This window comes from Ziziphus jujuba, chromosome 6, assembly GCF_031755915.1.
Source record: "Ziziphus jujuba cultivar Dongzao chromosome 6, ASM3175591v1".
Lineage (NCBI taxonomy): Eukaryota > Viridiplantae > Streptophyta > Magnoliopsida > Rosales > Rhamnaceae > Ziziphus > Ziziphus jujuba.
Genome location: NC_083384.1, coordinates 11,255,475 through 11,270,911, shown reverse-complemented (window position 1 = coordinate 11,270,911; position 15,437 = coordinate 11,255,475). Strand labels below are relative to the sequence as shown.

At 32.7% G+C, this 15,437-nt stretch overlaps 2 protein-coding genes across 6 annotated transcripts; both read right to left on the bottom strand.

The window, feature by feature from the left end:
* Nucleotides 1-40: 40 nt before the first annotated feature.
* Nucleotides 41-3,883, bottom strand: LOC107430834 (putative serine/threonine-protein kinase). Of its 4 annotated transcripts, none has more exons than XM_048464013.2 (7): nt 3,865-3,883; nt 3,207-3,340; nt 2,645-2,757; nt 2,238-2,448; nt 1,845-2,082; nt 1,370-1,520; nt 41-604 (listed from the first exon to the last, which is right to left on the bottom strand). In XM_048464013.2, exons 2-7 carry the CDS (start codon nt 3,277-3,279, stop codon nt 239-241), a joined length of 1,152 nt encoding a protein of 383 aa, XP_048319970.1. In that variant the 5' UTR covers nt 3,280-3,340; nt 3,865-3,883; the 3' UTR covers nt 41-238. The 4 variants fall into 4 exon arrangements, with proteins under 4 accessions (XP_048319970.1, XP_015897184.1, XP_015897187.1 ...); XM_016041698.4 differs by lacking the exon at nt 3,865-3,883 and adding an exon at nt 3,438-3,819; XM_016041701.4 differs by lacking the exon at nt 3,865-3,883 and adding an exon at nt 3,501-3,819.
* A 3,670-nt stretch (nt 3,884-7,553) lies between these two features.
* LOC107430842 (uncharacterized) lies at nt 7,554-12,445 on the bottom strand. Of its 2 annotated transcripts, none has more exons than XM_048464080.2 (5): nt 11,561-12,445; nt 11,285-11,402; nt 9,719-9,833; nt 8,492-9,442; nt 7,554-8,237 (listed from the first exon to the last, which is right to left on the bottom strand). In XM_048464080.2, the coding sequence occupies exons 1-5, from the start codon at nt 11,757-11,759 to the stop codon at nt 7,977-7,979; spliced, it is 1,644 nt and encodes a 547-aa protein (XP_048320037.2). In that variant the 5' UTR covers nt 11,760-12,445; the 3' UTR covers nt 7,554-7,976. The 2 variants fall into 2 exon arrangements, with proteins under 2 accessions (XP_048320037.2, XP_048320038.2); XM_048464081.2 differs by having other exon boundaries at nt 11,285-11,418; nt 11,561-11,697.
* Between the last annotated feature and the right edge of the window lie 2,992 nt (nt 12,446-15,437).

Below are 15,437 nucleotides of genomic sequence, written 5' to 3'. Positions count from 1 at the left end.
GGCAAAAAAGAAAGTCGTGTGCCTCTTACCAAGTTGATAGTAAAACAAGAAATCTGTTCAACTTGATATACCATTTTTTTCAACTTTCCAAATGGTAAATGAAAAAACGACAGCAAATACATGTGGCAGCCATATTTATCACAACTATATCACTCCCTTGTAAACCCCTCTTAACACAATCAAACGTGTTAGAAAAGAAAAATAAAGAGATCAAAAATGAAAAAATGGGCATTAGCAGTCACCTAGGAAACATTTGTGTTACAGAGTGAGCTACATCCGATTGTGTTGAAGTTATAAAAGGATTTCCTTTTTGCTTACGTTTGTCTGCCTGTGAAGATGATGTTCCTGAAGAACTTGCACCGCCTCCTGATTGTCGAGACAGATGTCCTCTATACACTCCAGGCTCTGTAAGTAAGCTTTCATTTAGGTGGACCTCTTTTGAAAGCATCTGCTCTACTTGCCTCATGTTGGGTCTTTGGCGTGCCGCTGCTTGTGTACAAAACAATGCAACTTTAATAAAGCGTGTCACCTCAGACTCGGGATATTCCGTCAATTCTGGATCAACAATCTCCAGAAGCCTTCCTTCTTCTCTTAATTTCCATGTCTGCAGATGCATTCATATAGAAGAGTACATAATTCTTGTGTAGTTTGTATGAACAATTACTTAATTCTTGAAGCAACATTGGACTGAATTTATCCAATCAGTCCACTACAAGGTACTTTTGTAGAATGGAAATTCAGAACAAACAGACTCTTCTTTGGTCTAAATAAATATAATGGCAAACTAATATATATCCAATTTAGGGACTGTCTCCTTTTCAGAGTTCAGACTTCAGATGCATAGCAAAGATAGATTTAAAAAAGAACCAAATGCCAAGTAACAAGGGAAGTCCCACCAGGTAAACAAATCATTTTACATGAATTTGTGGCCTTAACAATGTAAATGTAAAAAATTAGACCTCGTATAACATGATAGAGAAATGTCTCTCCTATAATTAGTGTCTTCGAAAGAATATAACTTTCCATAAATATATCACAGAACCATCAAATAAAATTTCAGAAAATACGAGGCTTGCCAAAATGACCCAAAAAATACTTGCAGCAGCACAGTTTTTTAAGAGGGTGCCAAAGCTATCATCCATGTCTTCTATTGAAAATAAAAGATAAAAGAAAACAAGGAAACAAAGGCACTTCCTCCAGAAATGACGTGTTATATTTCTATTTGCTCCATATGATCACGATGTTTTATGAAGATAAAGACAATTTGTAGAAGAAGCTAAGAAAACTCAGAGAAGCAAGTTCAATTAAATTTCTATTCTTTTGGGGGACTAACCACAGTGTTACTGATGATAAAAGTTCAGAAAAATACCCATTCCACCAGAACCAATAGTTCCTCTCCAAAAGCAGCCTTGCTACTACTTCTGCCACTAATGATTTCAAGCATCAGCACCCCAAAACTGTACACATCTGCTTTCTTAGTAAGCTGTCCTAAAAGTGCATATTCTGGGGCCAGGTATCCCCTGCAGGGAATATAAAATTATTTTCCAAAGAGAAATATTGAAAGAAAAGAATTGAAGAATAAATTAGAAGAAACACCAAACAAGTGTATCATATCAGTACCTACAGCTACAGATATTGCTTTTCTATGATATTTACACTACCAAAAGACTGCCAAAACTTGGGGCTACTTGGAAGCAGTAAATCATAAACCATCAGCAAAATTGAACATAAAGTTCCAGTATTTTATCTCGATGTGAAAAACTACACTAAACCAGATTTTCTAACCAACAGGGAAAATAACCTGGGGGGAGAGTAGAATGAATGCAAATTTTAACAAAGCTTACACAGTTCCTGCCACTCGAGTACTAACATGAGTGACATTGTCGGGAAAAAGTTTTGCCAGTCCAAAATCTCCAATTTTAGGGTGAAAATTTCCATCAAGAAGTATATTGCTAGCCTTGATATCTCTGTGGACAACATTTGGTTCAGCTTCCTCATGAAGAAATGCAAGACCAGAAGCAGTTCCCCGGCAAATCAAAGATCTTCTCGGCCAATCCAGAGCAGCATGTTTTCTTTTTAAACCTGCGAAAATGTTTATTGCATATTAGCAAACAATGAATGCTCGACGGATTAGAAATTACACTTCCACCTTCACAAGTTCCCCAAGATCCGAAAACTACTTAGCAATCAACTCGGTTAGAAGCCAATTCAACAAACTTCAGTAATCTGATGCTTACCAAGCAAACAACTTGCAAGACTGTTGTTCTCCATATACTCATAAACCAATATTCGATGATTGCCCTCAACACAACAACCAAGGAGCTCAACAAGGTTTGGATGTCGTATAGTCGATATCATGCTAATCTCTGTCAAAAATTCATTCGTTCCTTGTTTAGATTCTACGGAAAGAGATTTTATGGCAACTTGTGTACCATCTCTTAGAACTCCCTGCAAGTATAAATTGTTTAAGCATGTAAGGATAGAGTAAAAACAAGAGAAAAACAATGCTAACAATCTATCTTTCCCCTTCCCCAAATCTCAACCTATTCTGCTTTAGGCCCTCACCGTCCCCCAACCCTCGAAATAACGAAAAAAATATAGCAACAATAAAGAAGTTCAAGATAAAAATTATCATCAGTCTCACCCTATGGACAACTCCATAACCTCCACCACCAATTCTGCTTGATGGATGGAAGTTCCCCGTTGCTGATCTCAATGAATTATAAGAAAGCATCCTTAGATTGCTGGTGATAATCCCTAAACATGCAACAAAAGAAAATATACAGGCACTTGAGGTGAAATTCTCCAGCAGGAAAAAAGGCGGAGGGAAAAAGAAGAAAAAAGAAAAGTCTGCCAATAGCTTACATGTCTTTTTTGGAAGAGTGCCTTTTTAAAGAGACATTCAAAACCTAGATAGACAATGTCTATATTTGCATACTTTTTCATTCTGTCCCATATCTTGAATAATCATTTTTGAACAGCTAACTGAATGCATACATTAGTTGAATACTTGCTCAAAAGTTTTTGTCTATTGCTCATAGAATTCCCTGATTTATTTGAATAATAATTGGACATTTAACAGAACCCCTTTGCTTGAAATAACAAATAGGCTGAAATCATTTTTTGTTAAAAAAAAATAATAAATAAATTTATGGTTACTAAATTAAGGGAAGCTTTTACAGCTAAGATCATCATGCATCTCTCACCTGGTGTCTCTGGCTCGCCGGAGCCATTCTTTCCTTTACACCAATTCAGTGCACCAAAGCAACTACAACCCATTGCTCAGCACAATTTGGTTTTCCTTTCACGGCCAAATTCTTAACCGCATCTCTTCTTCAATCTAAACCATCCAAATAAAATCCAAACCAGTTAAAAGCACAGGAAATAAAACCGCAAAACAACAACAACAACAACAACAACAAGAATCCAGAACCCACAAACTGATTTTCGAAAAGGAAAGCAATATATATATATATATATATATGAAAGCCTGACTGAACTTTTAGTTGTTATTTTTTCAAACAGGTGGAAGCTATAAGGCTGTTAGGCTGTAATAGGTCCGCGGGTGCAAATGCAAAAACCCAAACTCTTAAGAAAGAGAAAGATCAAAGAAGAGACATAGTGGCAAAATAATTGAAAAACAAATAGTGTATCCATTTATTATAAATTATCAAATATAAATGAATATGAAAGGGAATCGGGTGGTGTTAGATTTTAAGGATTTGATAGAGTCAATAAGCAAACGAAGTAATGAAAAGAAAGCTTGGAAAATGACCCATTTGTTTTCTTTTTCATTTTTCTATTTGCATTTTTTTCTGTTTTTCCACTTTGTTTCCCATAAAAACAGAGAGATAAACTACCAACCTCAGCGCACAAAACCCCAATTCACACATTAAATGGAATTGGTTGGTGACTTTTACAGCCAACCATTGTTAGCTTTCTAGAAAGATTTTTGACTTTAGTTAGATTGCTTCCGCTTGATATCCAAAACGCTCATGTCCACTGAAAAAACCGAACTCGTCATCAACAAAGCGAACCTTTTTTGTTTTTTCCGTTAGGCAACATTTAATGTCACAGCTTTACCGACAACGTGTCAATACAGATCAGACTCTCTTGGAGTTTACCGTGCAACCCTGCCTACATGGCATTGCTTTTTCTCATTTCCAATGCTCTTTTCAACTGTTAGTATTAAATAACAGTACTATATAGATTTACCTAAAAATATAAATAACGTTATGTATGGTTGTAGAATTTTGAATTTACATATTGCGGATAATAATTAAAAATGACGTCAATGACATTACGTAGGTATTACATATAACACTTTTCTGCATACTTGTTTTTCAAAAAATAAAAATAAAAACAACAATTTAATGACTATTGTTTTGAAATATATATATATATATATATGTGTGTGTGTGCTCTATATACAATATGAGGTTAGTGTATAAATGACTTTCTTCTAAATGAAGAAGATGATTTTATTGATGAATCATCATTGAGGCATATCATGTTTTGTTTTTGTAACAGTAATAAACGATTTGAATTCTGAACCATTACATGATATAACAATGGTTTTATCACTAACATGTTTTACCATGTTAAAGTAACTTTATTTTTTGATTGTTTTAGACAATCTTAAATACAATGTCAAAATGAGAATGTGAAACGTTATTGACATGTTCTCTTTTAATAAAAAAAAAAAAAAATATATATATATATATATATATATTGGTTATGTTTGACATTGGTGTAATATGATTTAAGACTCTGCATAGAAGTTGCAAAATCCAAATTATCAATGTCAAAAATAAGTCAATGGTATCCCATATAATAAGCTTATTGGATATGATCATCTTAGGAATATATTATACCGGCTTTAAAGGCTCTAAGGCATGTGAACCGTTCATTCAAATAGCATAAAAAGAAAGATATTGTCAATTTGTATTTATATACAATTTTCAGTTTGAATAATGACTATTTTTATACAAATAACCGACAAAGTCTATTAACACTTGTTATATATTATGCTAAAGAGCATCTTGTGAATTCACGTTTAACATTTTTGTTTTTGTTTATATGTATGTATTCTATTTTATTCATGAAATCCAAAAAATATACGGACAAAATAGAGTTGGTGGAACCATTGAAAAATGATAACGTGTTTACTTTAACACAGAGATGAGAAAAAAAAAAAAAAAAAGAGTTGAAATTATATGCAAAGTGAATATGGTGAATAAGTTTCTTACCATATCATATACTCAAATATTTGATTAAATTATCAACAAGATATAAAAGGAAACTAGCTGAGTATTTATAAGCTTGATCAGTAGTAACACTAGTGAGAATTTAAGTTCCAGATTTAAATTTAAACTTTAGTAAGAATCCCTTTTTCCCAAATTGTAATTAAAAAAAAATAATGTAGTTGTATCTGATATTAGATTTTAATTAATTTATTTGAATAATCTATAGTTTAAAACTTTTTCAACATAGGTATTTCAATTTAAAATCTAGATTTATTTGCAATACACAAACATTAAAAATGGAAAAAATAAAGTAAAATAAAAAGAGAGAATGGTAAAGTATGCTATGTCACTAATCCCTTTATTATTATTATTTTTCTTTATTTTTTGGTTCCCTTACATTTTTAACAAAAAGAAAAAGATTTTAACACTTACATTACTATATATATGTGTATATATTACCATATGTTCTCTTTTATTTTTGTTAGAAATAATCAACCATAACAAAGAAAACATCAAATTAAAAGCATAACAAAGCAGTCATGTGACAATATACAATGTACCAAACCTATAAGTTGGAAATTAATTTTTTTTTAAAGACAGAATCAAATATGAAGTAGAATAGTACATTATTAACTTCTGAATATTAACAGATAAATTAGGATTTCTATTGGAGGAAGCAAGAGGAAGACTGCGTGTTATCAAAGGTAGAATTTTAAAATAAATGGATAAATGAAACAACTACCACAAAGACTAATGTTTAAAGGCAGAATTTAAAATAAAGAAATAAATAAAACAATTCACAAATATATTTTTTTCCTTTTCTATGTAATATTATCGATATCAATTTTCATTATTAGTTATTTATTTAATGATATGTTATTATTTTATTAATTGAAAAATCAATATAAATTAAATATAGATAGTCAATAAAGAATATATATAAACTAAAACAAACCAGTAAAATAATTTGACCTTCCCACATCATAGTGTATAGTGTATAACATTTAGTTGACTGTAGAAATTACTGCGATCTTTGAAATTTGAAACTCTCTCTGCATTTTCAATGGAGACCTTGCATATAAGTTTTTCAAACACGAAATCTCGATTGCTATGGCCGGTTGTTGCCTTTTTACACTTTTTATTTTTTATGGAGCAACACATAGACAACAAAATTTCTTATTCTTATATATTTTATAATTCATGCAACTAATGTGAATGAGGATAAACACTGTTCCATTTTTAAATCTTTTCTTCTTTCCCAATTTGTTGACTTTTTTATACTCAATTGACATCAACCAAACAGTCGCAATTAGCAATAGTAGTTTTTTTTTTTTTTTTTGTCCCCCTACCTTTTGTCCAATTAATTAATAATTCTCGCACTTAAAATTATATCTCTAATTCAATATGACAAAATTGAAGTCCAATAATTTTAATTTGTTTTTTTTTAATTGGTTAGATTATATATTTCAATTAAGCTTCTTTTTTTTTAAAAAAAAAAAGTTTATTCTTTTCAATTTTAGACTTCATATCGTTTGGAACCAAAAAAGAAAAATAGGAAGAAAATTTTCTAATAGCCATTCTGTTTGACTAAGAATTTTCAACTACTAGGATTCAAACAAACGAAAGTGAAAAAAAAAAATTTGTGACGGAGATGATCCCACATAGTATTATTTGGTTTGGTACTTTGCCATCAAAATTCAGAACATGTTTAAATGTGAAGTTAATAAACAAGCCTAGCATTGAATGAGTGGACATCGTTGTTGAACTACTCTCTTTTGAAAGCTTCACTGGCATTGCTAATGTAGTTGTTTAGGAATAAAGTAGGTTTTCCTAGTTTTATATTCAAACTAAAACACTACAAAGTACGATCGTCTCCAAACTAGTAAAAAAGATAAATAGGTAGGAGGACTAGAATACCCATTTGCAATTGGTTAATTGCCATTGCCCAACTAAATGGCAATACTAGCTGTCGCTTGAAATCTAGATTTTATTATTATTAATATTATTGTGTTGATTTTAACAGTCACACAAAGCTTTCTGTCCCGGAATCCTAAGTGACTAGAGCCGCCAATTTACAAAAAGAGCAAAAAATACTATTCAAATTATGAGCCCATGTTGAATGGGCCATGTTTTTCTCCGTGGGTCTAATTTGAAGGTTTGATCAAACTCCCAGCCCACTTTACATGGGTCATAATTTGCACAGTTAAGGACAAAATCATCTTAGTCGTACATTGCCATGCTAAACCAGCACAATTATGCAAAACACACAGAGAGAGCCTGTATTGGTTGCTGTTATACCAAAGCATATAGAATAACGCAAATCCTCAATTTTTATTTCACATACAAATTTCTGATCCATTCTACTTGACAGTGAGAGACTGTTCTGAGGGAGAAAAAAAACGGTACTTTTATATTGCTAAAGGTTTTCTGAACATATTATGGATCTAGATATATTGCAGCAGATAAAAAAAGCTGAAGGAGCTCTTCAGTTTCCAATAAAATCAAATTGCAGTACGAATCATTCCCAAGGAACAGTTTAATGATTGACCTTCGTATGTGCCTGCTACTTCTACCAACATTAACGGAGGCCCAACACATTCCAACATGCAAACTTTCCAATAAATTATACAGAACTATAACATATACTCCTGCCACATTCAACTCCTTTTGAGTTGGACTTTAGCATAAATATTTAGCCGATGAACCACAGTGTAAATAAGATAGATGGGGTCACCTGCCTTGCCCGCTAAAGGAAGAAGAAACTTCTTGCTGGCTTCCAAGTTCAATATCTTCATTTTCAATTCCATCTATACAAACAGAAGTATTGTTGACACTTGGTTCAGAGCTAGCACTGCTGCTTGTGGCAAGAGGAGAGTCTGCAATGCTGGTTGTCTTGCTTTTTGTCGGTGCCGATCTGATACTGTAGACGGAGGAAGCTGGAATATTTGTCACACGTGTCTGTAGATTACCTTGCATGCTTCGCCTTATATCCTGCATAAGATATATTCCTCAATCGAGTTATAAAACTGTCACATTAGAAACAATAATAGCACTCAATTATGGCCCTACCTGTAGAACATACAAATAAAACAGTAACTTCAAATCATCCAACAACTAGATTTTATGCTGTCATTAAGTTTAGCTTGGATTTAAAAATTACATGGTTTAAAATGGACATTGATTGACAGCGTTTATGCATACTACATTATCTTCTCATCAAGTGAAGAACGAAAAAGAATGCGTACCATATGTCTCATAGCCATATCAAGGGATTTCTTTGAAAGTGTTCTTCCAAAGCCTGAGCTGTCAGAGGACAAAGATTTCCCCGTGGAATTATTATGCATAGAGTGACGATCATCCTGCTTTGGTGGAGCCAGTTTCCTCATGTTTACGACTCTTTCAACCATTTTTGTCCCAACAAGAAGAGGGGACACTTTGTCACTATCACTGTAACGAGATTTGCTCATAGCTGAAATGGAGATCCCATTAGTAGAAGCATTAGCATGAGTAGTCCGCCCTCTAGATGGAGAACATGATTGTTGTCTTGGTCTTGTGTCGGAGCCAATGGCAGCAGATGATGACCTGAAACTTGGCACTCCTGGCCGACCCCTAGAAGCAGATGCCGGCCTTTCTGGCACTGTTGTCCTTAGATTTGGGGGAGCATCAAGCGAGAAACCAGGCATCTCAGAGGGTTTCCAAGGCCTAGATTTTACTGTGGGTGAGCTGCCACGTGATGGCACTGGATTTTTGGAGCTAGTAGGACGTACCTTCGATGCTGAAGCAGATCGTGCAGCAGGACCAGATACAGAGGGCAAACTCGATGGGTTTGATTGTTGACGGGTTGGTGTTGCTGATCTTGCTGTTGGTTTGGATGCAGATACAGAAGGTCTAGCAGTTGGTGTTGAAGATCGCGCAGAGGACCGAGTTGGAGTTGAAGACCTCACTGGAGGAGCCACAGGCTTTGTGGAAAGTAAAGTGGCCCGTGAACTTGGTGTGGAGGATCTTGAGGACTTGGTTGTTGAAGGCAATGTGGACCGGCCAGTTGGAGTTGCAGATCTACGAGGAGCTGTTTTTGTTCCACCAGATGGTGAAGGCTTTTTGTTACCAATACTGGAAGAATTCAATATGGATGGCAACGTTGGATGCTTAGATGCTATATTGCTCTTTGAAGCAGGTTCTAACTGGATATTTGCTAGCTGCAGCATACAACCACATGACAACATAAGTTTGCAGATTTTGATATTTTAACCGAACACCAAAACCTGGAAACAACTACAGAATGAAGAGAGCACCCTGAAACTTTTACATCTACTTCTGCATCGAGCAAAATAAAGTCCAAAAGAACCGATAATCCTAACTAAATGGGACCAAATCCAATCCAGATAACTCACTTTCAGTGTGCAGCACAAGCATATCATAATTGTTGACAAAGCTCTAAGTGTCCAGAACTAGAGTTAACAAAAGGTATTTACCCTCGATCTTAGAGCAGTGGGACGAACAGGTGGCCCCTCATTCTGGGTCGTTATTGTTTTCTGTGCGTCCATCTCCGAAGAAGGAAAAAGTGGGGTTGCAGGGGGTGTAAGAAGCCTGGATAGAGGAGATTTATCATAAACTATATGAGCACTTCTGTCAAATGCATCTCCATGTATATGCATTGGTATTCACTTTGTTTGATGAATAATATAAGAGTTAACAACAGCAAAGTAACATACGTAATTTTCTTTTTTTATTACAGAATTTTAACAGAACTAAACCAAATTGATTACACATAACAGAAAAGGATTTACGAAGAAAAAAATTTGACATTCCTTCTTTGAGCAAAATTATTTTATTCCCAACTAGTTCATATTGCTGAAGTCTGCAGGCAATAAGTGCAAGAATGTGCAGAAATAACATTGACAAGATTGGACCACATTAGCATTCGATTTATTTCATAAGCAATAGCTACATGATAGGCTGAGAAATAAAGTACAATAAATGAATAAATAAATTCACTATGTTATTCTTAGTATAAATATTTTACTTTCCAAAAAGGGAACTCCTAAGCAGGATATGAGAAAGCAACGTTAAAGAAAGTCCATGCTTATTTCAACTTCCAAAGCTGTTTATGAAAGAAACTCTCTAAAGACAGTAATAAAAAGAAACAAAGAATGCTAAAGCTCCATTTGGCACTTAAGAATAATGATAAAAGGGGCAGATATGTTTGAACAACAAAAGGACTTTGGGCATCCATTACTTTTTCATCTTTTTTTCCTTTTTTTTTCTCTCTCCTTTTTTATGAGACATAATGAGTACGTTAAAGTGAAATTTATACAATCCATGGTGGAATTAGATACTTTCTTTGTGAGATTCTCCAACCCAGTATAGGAAATAAGAAGCAATGACCAAGCGCTACGAAGTAACAAGAAAATTCTCCTTAACAAAGATTCATAGTGGCATGCAGCCTATACACCATTTGCAACTCATTGGGGACCAACAAAGAGAGAACCCCACAATCCCCACAAACAATTCACATCCATCGGTATGTTGAACTTGAGTTTCCAATTATTGGTAAATCCTAAAACTGTGGGCCTCTTTTCTATTTCCATAATAAGAAGAATCCAATAACCATGTGAACTTGTTTCATAGAACTGATTTCTGAGAATTTTTCTTAAGCTCTGAATCCTGCACATCATTCAATTGACAACCGCTGTTTTTATCTTTTTAACTTTTGCTTTCTCAAAATTTGTCATTCAGAAGCAGAAACCAAAAACCCACACATGAAAATTTCAAACACTCGAACAATATGTCATAGATCTCCAAAATACATCAAAAACCAAGTACAAACATGAAATCTCTCAATCACAATCGTAACCGGTTTGCTTGCTGCTCGCAACTTTCTCTATCAAATTTTGCAAGATGTTTAAACAGCTCATCATAATCACTTGATTAATTCCGAAGGAACATAAACTGATTGAAAACTCAAAAAAAGAGAGAGAGAGAGAGAGAGAGAGAGAGAGAGAGAGAGAGAGAGAGAGAGAAATGAATAAAAAGATTACCAGTCGTAATCAGATTTATCATTTTCGGAATTCAAGAATTCATCAGCACGGGTCTTGCGCTGCAATGGCATAGATGAGAAGCTCTTGGAAATAATCGAATTTCCGTTGTTATTAGAGTCTGCAAAAACGAAATGCTGACCATTGAAAAAAATATTTTCATCTTCAAAAAATGAAAAAATGAAAAAAAAAAAAAAAAAGATAAAAAAAAGAGAAAATTTCCCAGAAAACAGAGAAACCCAGAAACACAAATAAGGAACATCAACGGACATAGCATACCGATAAGAGAAGCATCGAGCTCATCAGAGTTACTGTTGTTGTTGTTGTTGTTGTTGTTGTTGTTACCGGGAAGGAGAAGAAGATTGTTCTCTTTCTCTCGTCTACGCATCTCAAGGAACAAAGCCAGCTCATCATCTTTCTCGTTCGTCACCTTCACTAAGTTTCTTTCTCTTCCCCAGTTCTGGATGCTCGTTTGCATTTCTTCTCTTTGAATCAATCGCACCCTCTCCAACGACGAGCTCGTAGACAATGAATCAGCTTAGAATTCCCCCCCACACACACACGCACGTATATATATATATATATATTCTCTTCAAACCCAAAAATAAAATAATAATAATAAAAAAATCCACAACTTTTCAAAATTTAAAAATACCAAAATAATAACTGGAACCCCACTATCTCCAGATCTGAAAACTAAGCTTGGAAGACAATAAATGGAAGATATGCCTATTGCAATGGAAAAAGGAGTGGCATTTAATTGTGCTAATAGAGATTCTTTTCTTTTTTTTTTTTTTTTTTTTTTTGAGTACGGGGCAAAACCAAAGTATTCTAATGGTAAACAACTTTCGAAGACTCACGGCTTGAAAGAATTATAGATATAAATAAAATATGGCGTATACAATCTGTTAGCAGAGAGTAGACTTTTTTTTTTTTTTTGGGAGAAGAGTCAAGAGGAAGAAGAAGAAGAAGACAGTGGCAGTTTGTGTAATATTGAATAGATTTTCGTCCGGTATGATATTAACAAAGAAGAGGGAAAGAGGAGGAGCGCGAGGATTTTGGGGAGACTGGAGACCTGGACCTCGTCTAGTCGTTTTTGTACGAATATTTCAGATACACTAACCCAAACAAAAATAATTTAAAAAAAAAAAATGGATCAGAGCATTTGAAGTTGATTTTGAAATGTCTGAAGAAAAAAAATATATATTTATATATATATATATATATGTACACAGTTCTGTTATGGCATTGATAAGTTTACTCCGTAATGTAAAAACCTATAGTAAAAAAGTTGGTCTTGCAACAAAATAGACAGGTCAATTTGTAAGTTATGCCATAGAGCATCACTTTGGAATAAAATTGATCTTTCTAAAATTTATTATCAAAGATCATTTCCGAAGGTTTGGTTTTACTTCAAAGTAGACAAATCTACCTTGAAACGTCTTACTTAAAAGGGTATCTCATTTTATAAAATAAATCTGATTTTATTTATAGCAAAACCTTGTGTATATATATATATATATTATTGATGAAATATGTTGGTAAAATGAAAAATATATATAAAATGGCATAAGTATAATTATTAGTTAAATATCAATGGTCGATAGTATTAATTGAGGATAGATAAGCCATTTAATCGTCAAATATGCAAATTTAAAAATTATAATTTGAATCTTAATAAATCCAATTATTAACCTGGAAGATCCAATGCCACAATATCCAACAGAGCCGATGTTTATGATACTGTCAAAAGGCTTTTTTTTTTTCTTTTTTTTTTTTTACATTTAAAAAAAAATATATATATATATATATATATATTACTAATTAAATGTAAAACTATAGCAATTTAATTAGGAAAATGGCATTTCGTCATCTACGCTGGAGGTAGATAAGGGGACGTGGCGTGGCGTTGTCTTTGAAATCCACATGCGAGGAGTGGTGTGGAATCGGGAATGTTTTATGAGCTTGTACGTAAAACTATATATAAATTATTGAAATTTTTATTATATTTCGCTATCAAAATAGAGTAGTTGGTCTACCTATTAATCCTTATCAAAACTATTATTGCCATCATTTTATAACCCAATCATTATCAGCTGTTAATAGTTTGAAAGTTTTAAAGAGAAAAATTAATAAATTGTAATATTAATCTTATAATAAAGAGACAGAAATTAACAGCTCAACTGAGTGCGTAGCTTCTTCGATGATTTACACTCTTTTTTTGAAATTAAATAACAAATAATTAAAAAATTATTCTCCGAAGCTTCAACAACAAACGTTGTTTTATTTATATAAACCTCTGAAATAATGTAAACGTAATGCACACAATCTATTTCTCAAAATATGTATTTTTTTGTAAAGTCAATGATCAAATATAAAACTTTATTTTGAAGAATTAAACTAGATAATGATGTTTTAACTTTTCAATGCTGAAAGATGATTTCACTTTGTAAAATATATGAATATTTCATCCAAATATCATAAAATTTGAATTCACTCACCAACTCCCAACCACACATTTTCTCCAACAACAAAAGCACATAAAAGAAACAAACTCAATAATCGATTTATAACACATAATTTCTTTCAAAATGTTCAAATACGTAATGATTGTATATCCATTGTATCCCAAAAAAAAAAAAAAAAAAAAAAAAGGAACAGAAAAAGGGAAATCACGTAACAGAACATCAGGCATTCCATGCAGGGGCAATTTCGTAGTTAAGCTAAAAAAACAGACCTATTTGTGAATAGGATTTAAAAAATGGACGAAACCAGTCCATTGTTATTTCTTAGTTCAACTTTGCACATGGTGGAGTGGCTTTGCCAACAGAGAGTAAGAGTGGGCTTTGAGCACTGTAATTTTTCCCGAGGAGGATTTAATATAATTCAAAACTCTTTGGCGTTCAAAATATGCACAGATTTGAACGTGGGCTGTTGGATTCCTCGGGATTATATTACTATTTTTCATCCTACGGTTGTTATTGGCTGGACGGAAGAAATTAAGACTAGGGTACTTGTTTGAATGGCGTGTGTCATCCTCGTAAATCGTGTGGTTTTGAAAATTTTTTAGAGTGGTCTGACCTCATTTTGTGGACCCCACCCTATGTTTCAAGTTTTATGAAACTGTGGTTTCTGATTGGTTAATAACCCTATGGCCAAAAGCTATAGTATAGCCTATCTGAAAAGTGAGAAAAAAAACAAGATAATAACAAATCGACTCAGCTTATTATTATTATTACTTTTTTTTTTTCTTTTTGAGTTTTAAAAAATAAACATATTGGAGATATTTATTTATTTATTTAAAAATCAGTTCTTCTGGAAATATATGGTTATATAATTTTTTAATTTACCAAAAAAAAAAAAAAGCTTCTTAATAGTGTCAACATGTATCATATTTTAATCCTACATCACATGGAATGGCATTTTAAGATGAAAACATTCAAGATAATAATAATAATAATAATGCTTATCAAAATTTAAATTATAATTTTCAAACCTATAGACGTGATGATTCAAGGGTTTTCTAAATTACCACCTTAGTTATATATATATATATATATATATTTTTTTTTTTTTTTTTACTTAAATTGAGAATTCATTGAAATAAAAAAAAGAAAAATCATACAATAAATTTAGATTCAGAAAAAATTTTCAGATACATGCTCCTCCTGTATCATGTTATCTTAGTTATTACTTAGTTAATTGTACAATTTGTTATCCAATATTTTCGCCTAGTGTAACCAGAATTTGAAATTAATAATAATAATAATAATAATGCAATTGTTTGAGGTGGGTTCGTAAAATGTATTTGGAAAGGAGGACAGAATTGTCACATCATTGTCGTAATAAAATCTAGCAAAAATCATTTGAAATTGAAGGGAAGCGATGTGTACTTGCTTTTTCTTTTGTTATCACATATTACACACAAAGTAACAAAAATAATCTTAGGGAATATTTTGCTCAAGAAAAAAGGAAAAAGTAAGAAGGAATGTTTAGCCAAGCCTTCATCTTTTGACATGACATATTTTTTCAAATTTAATTTATCTCTATTTTTTAGGTGAATAATATTATAAATATCAAATAATTAGAGAACCTTTTCAAATTTAACATGAGATTTATTCTTAATTTTTTATGGTCCCTTGACATACATTCTATA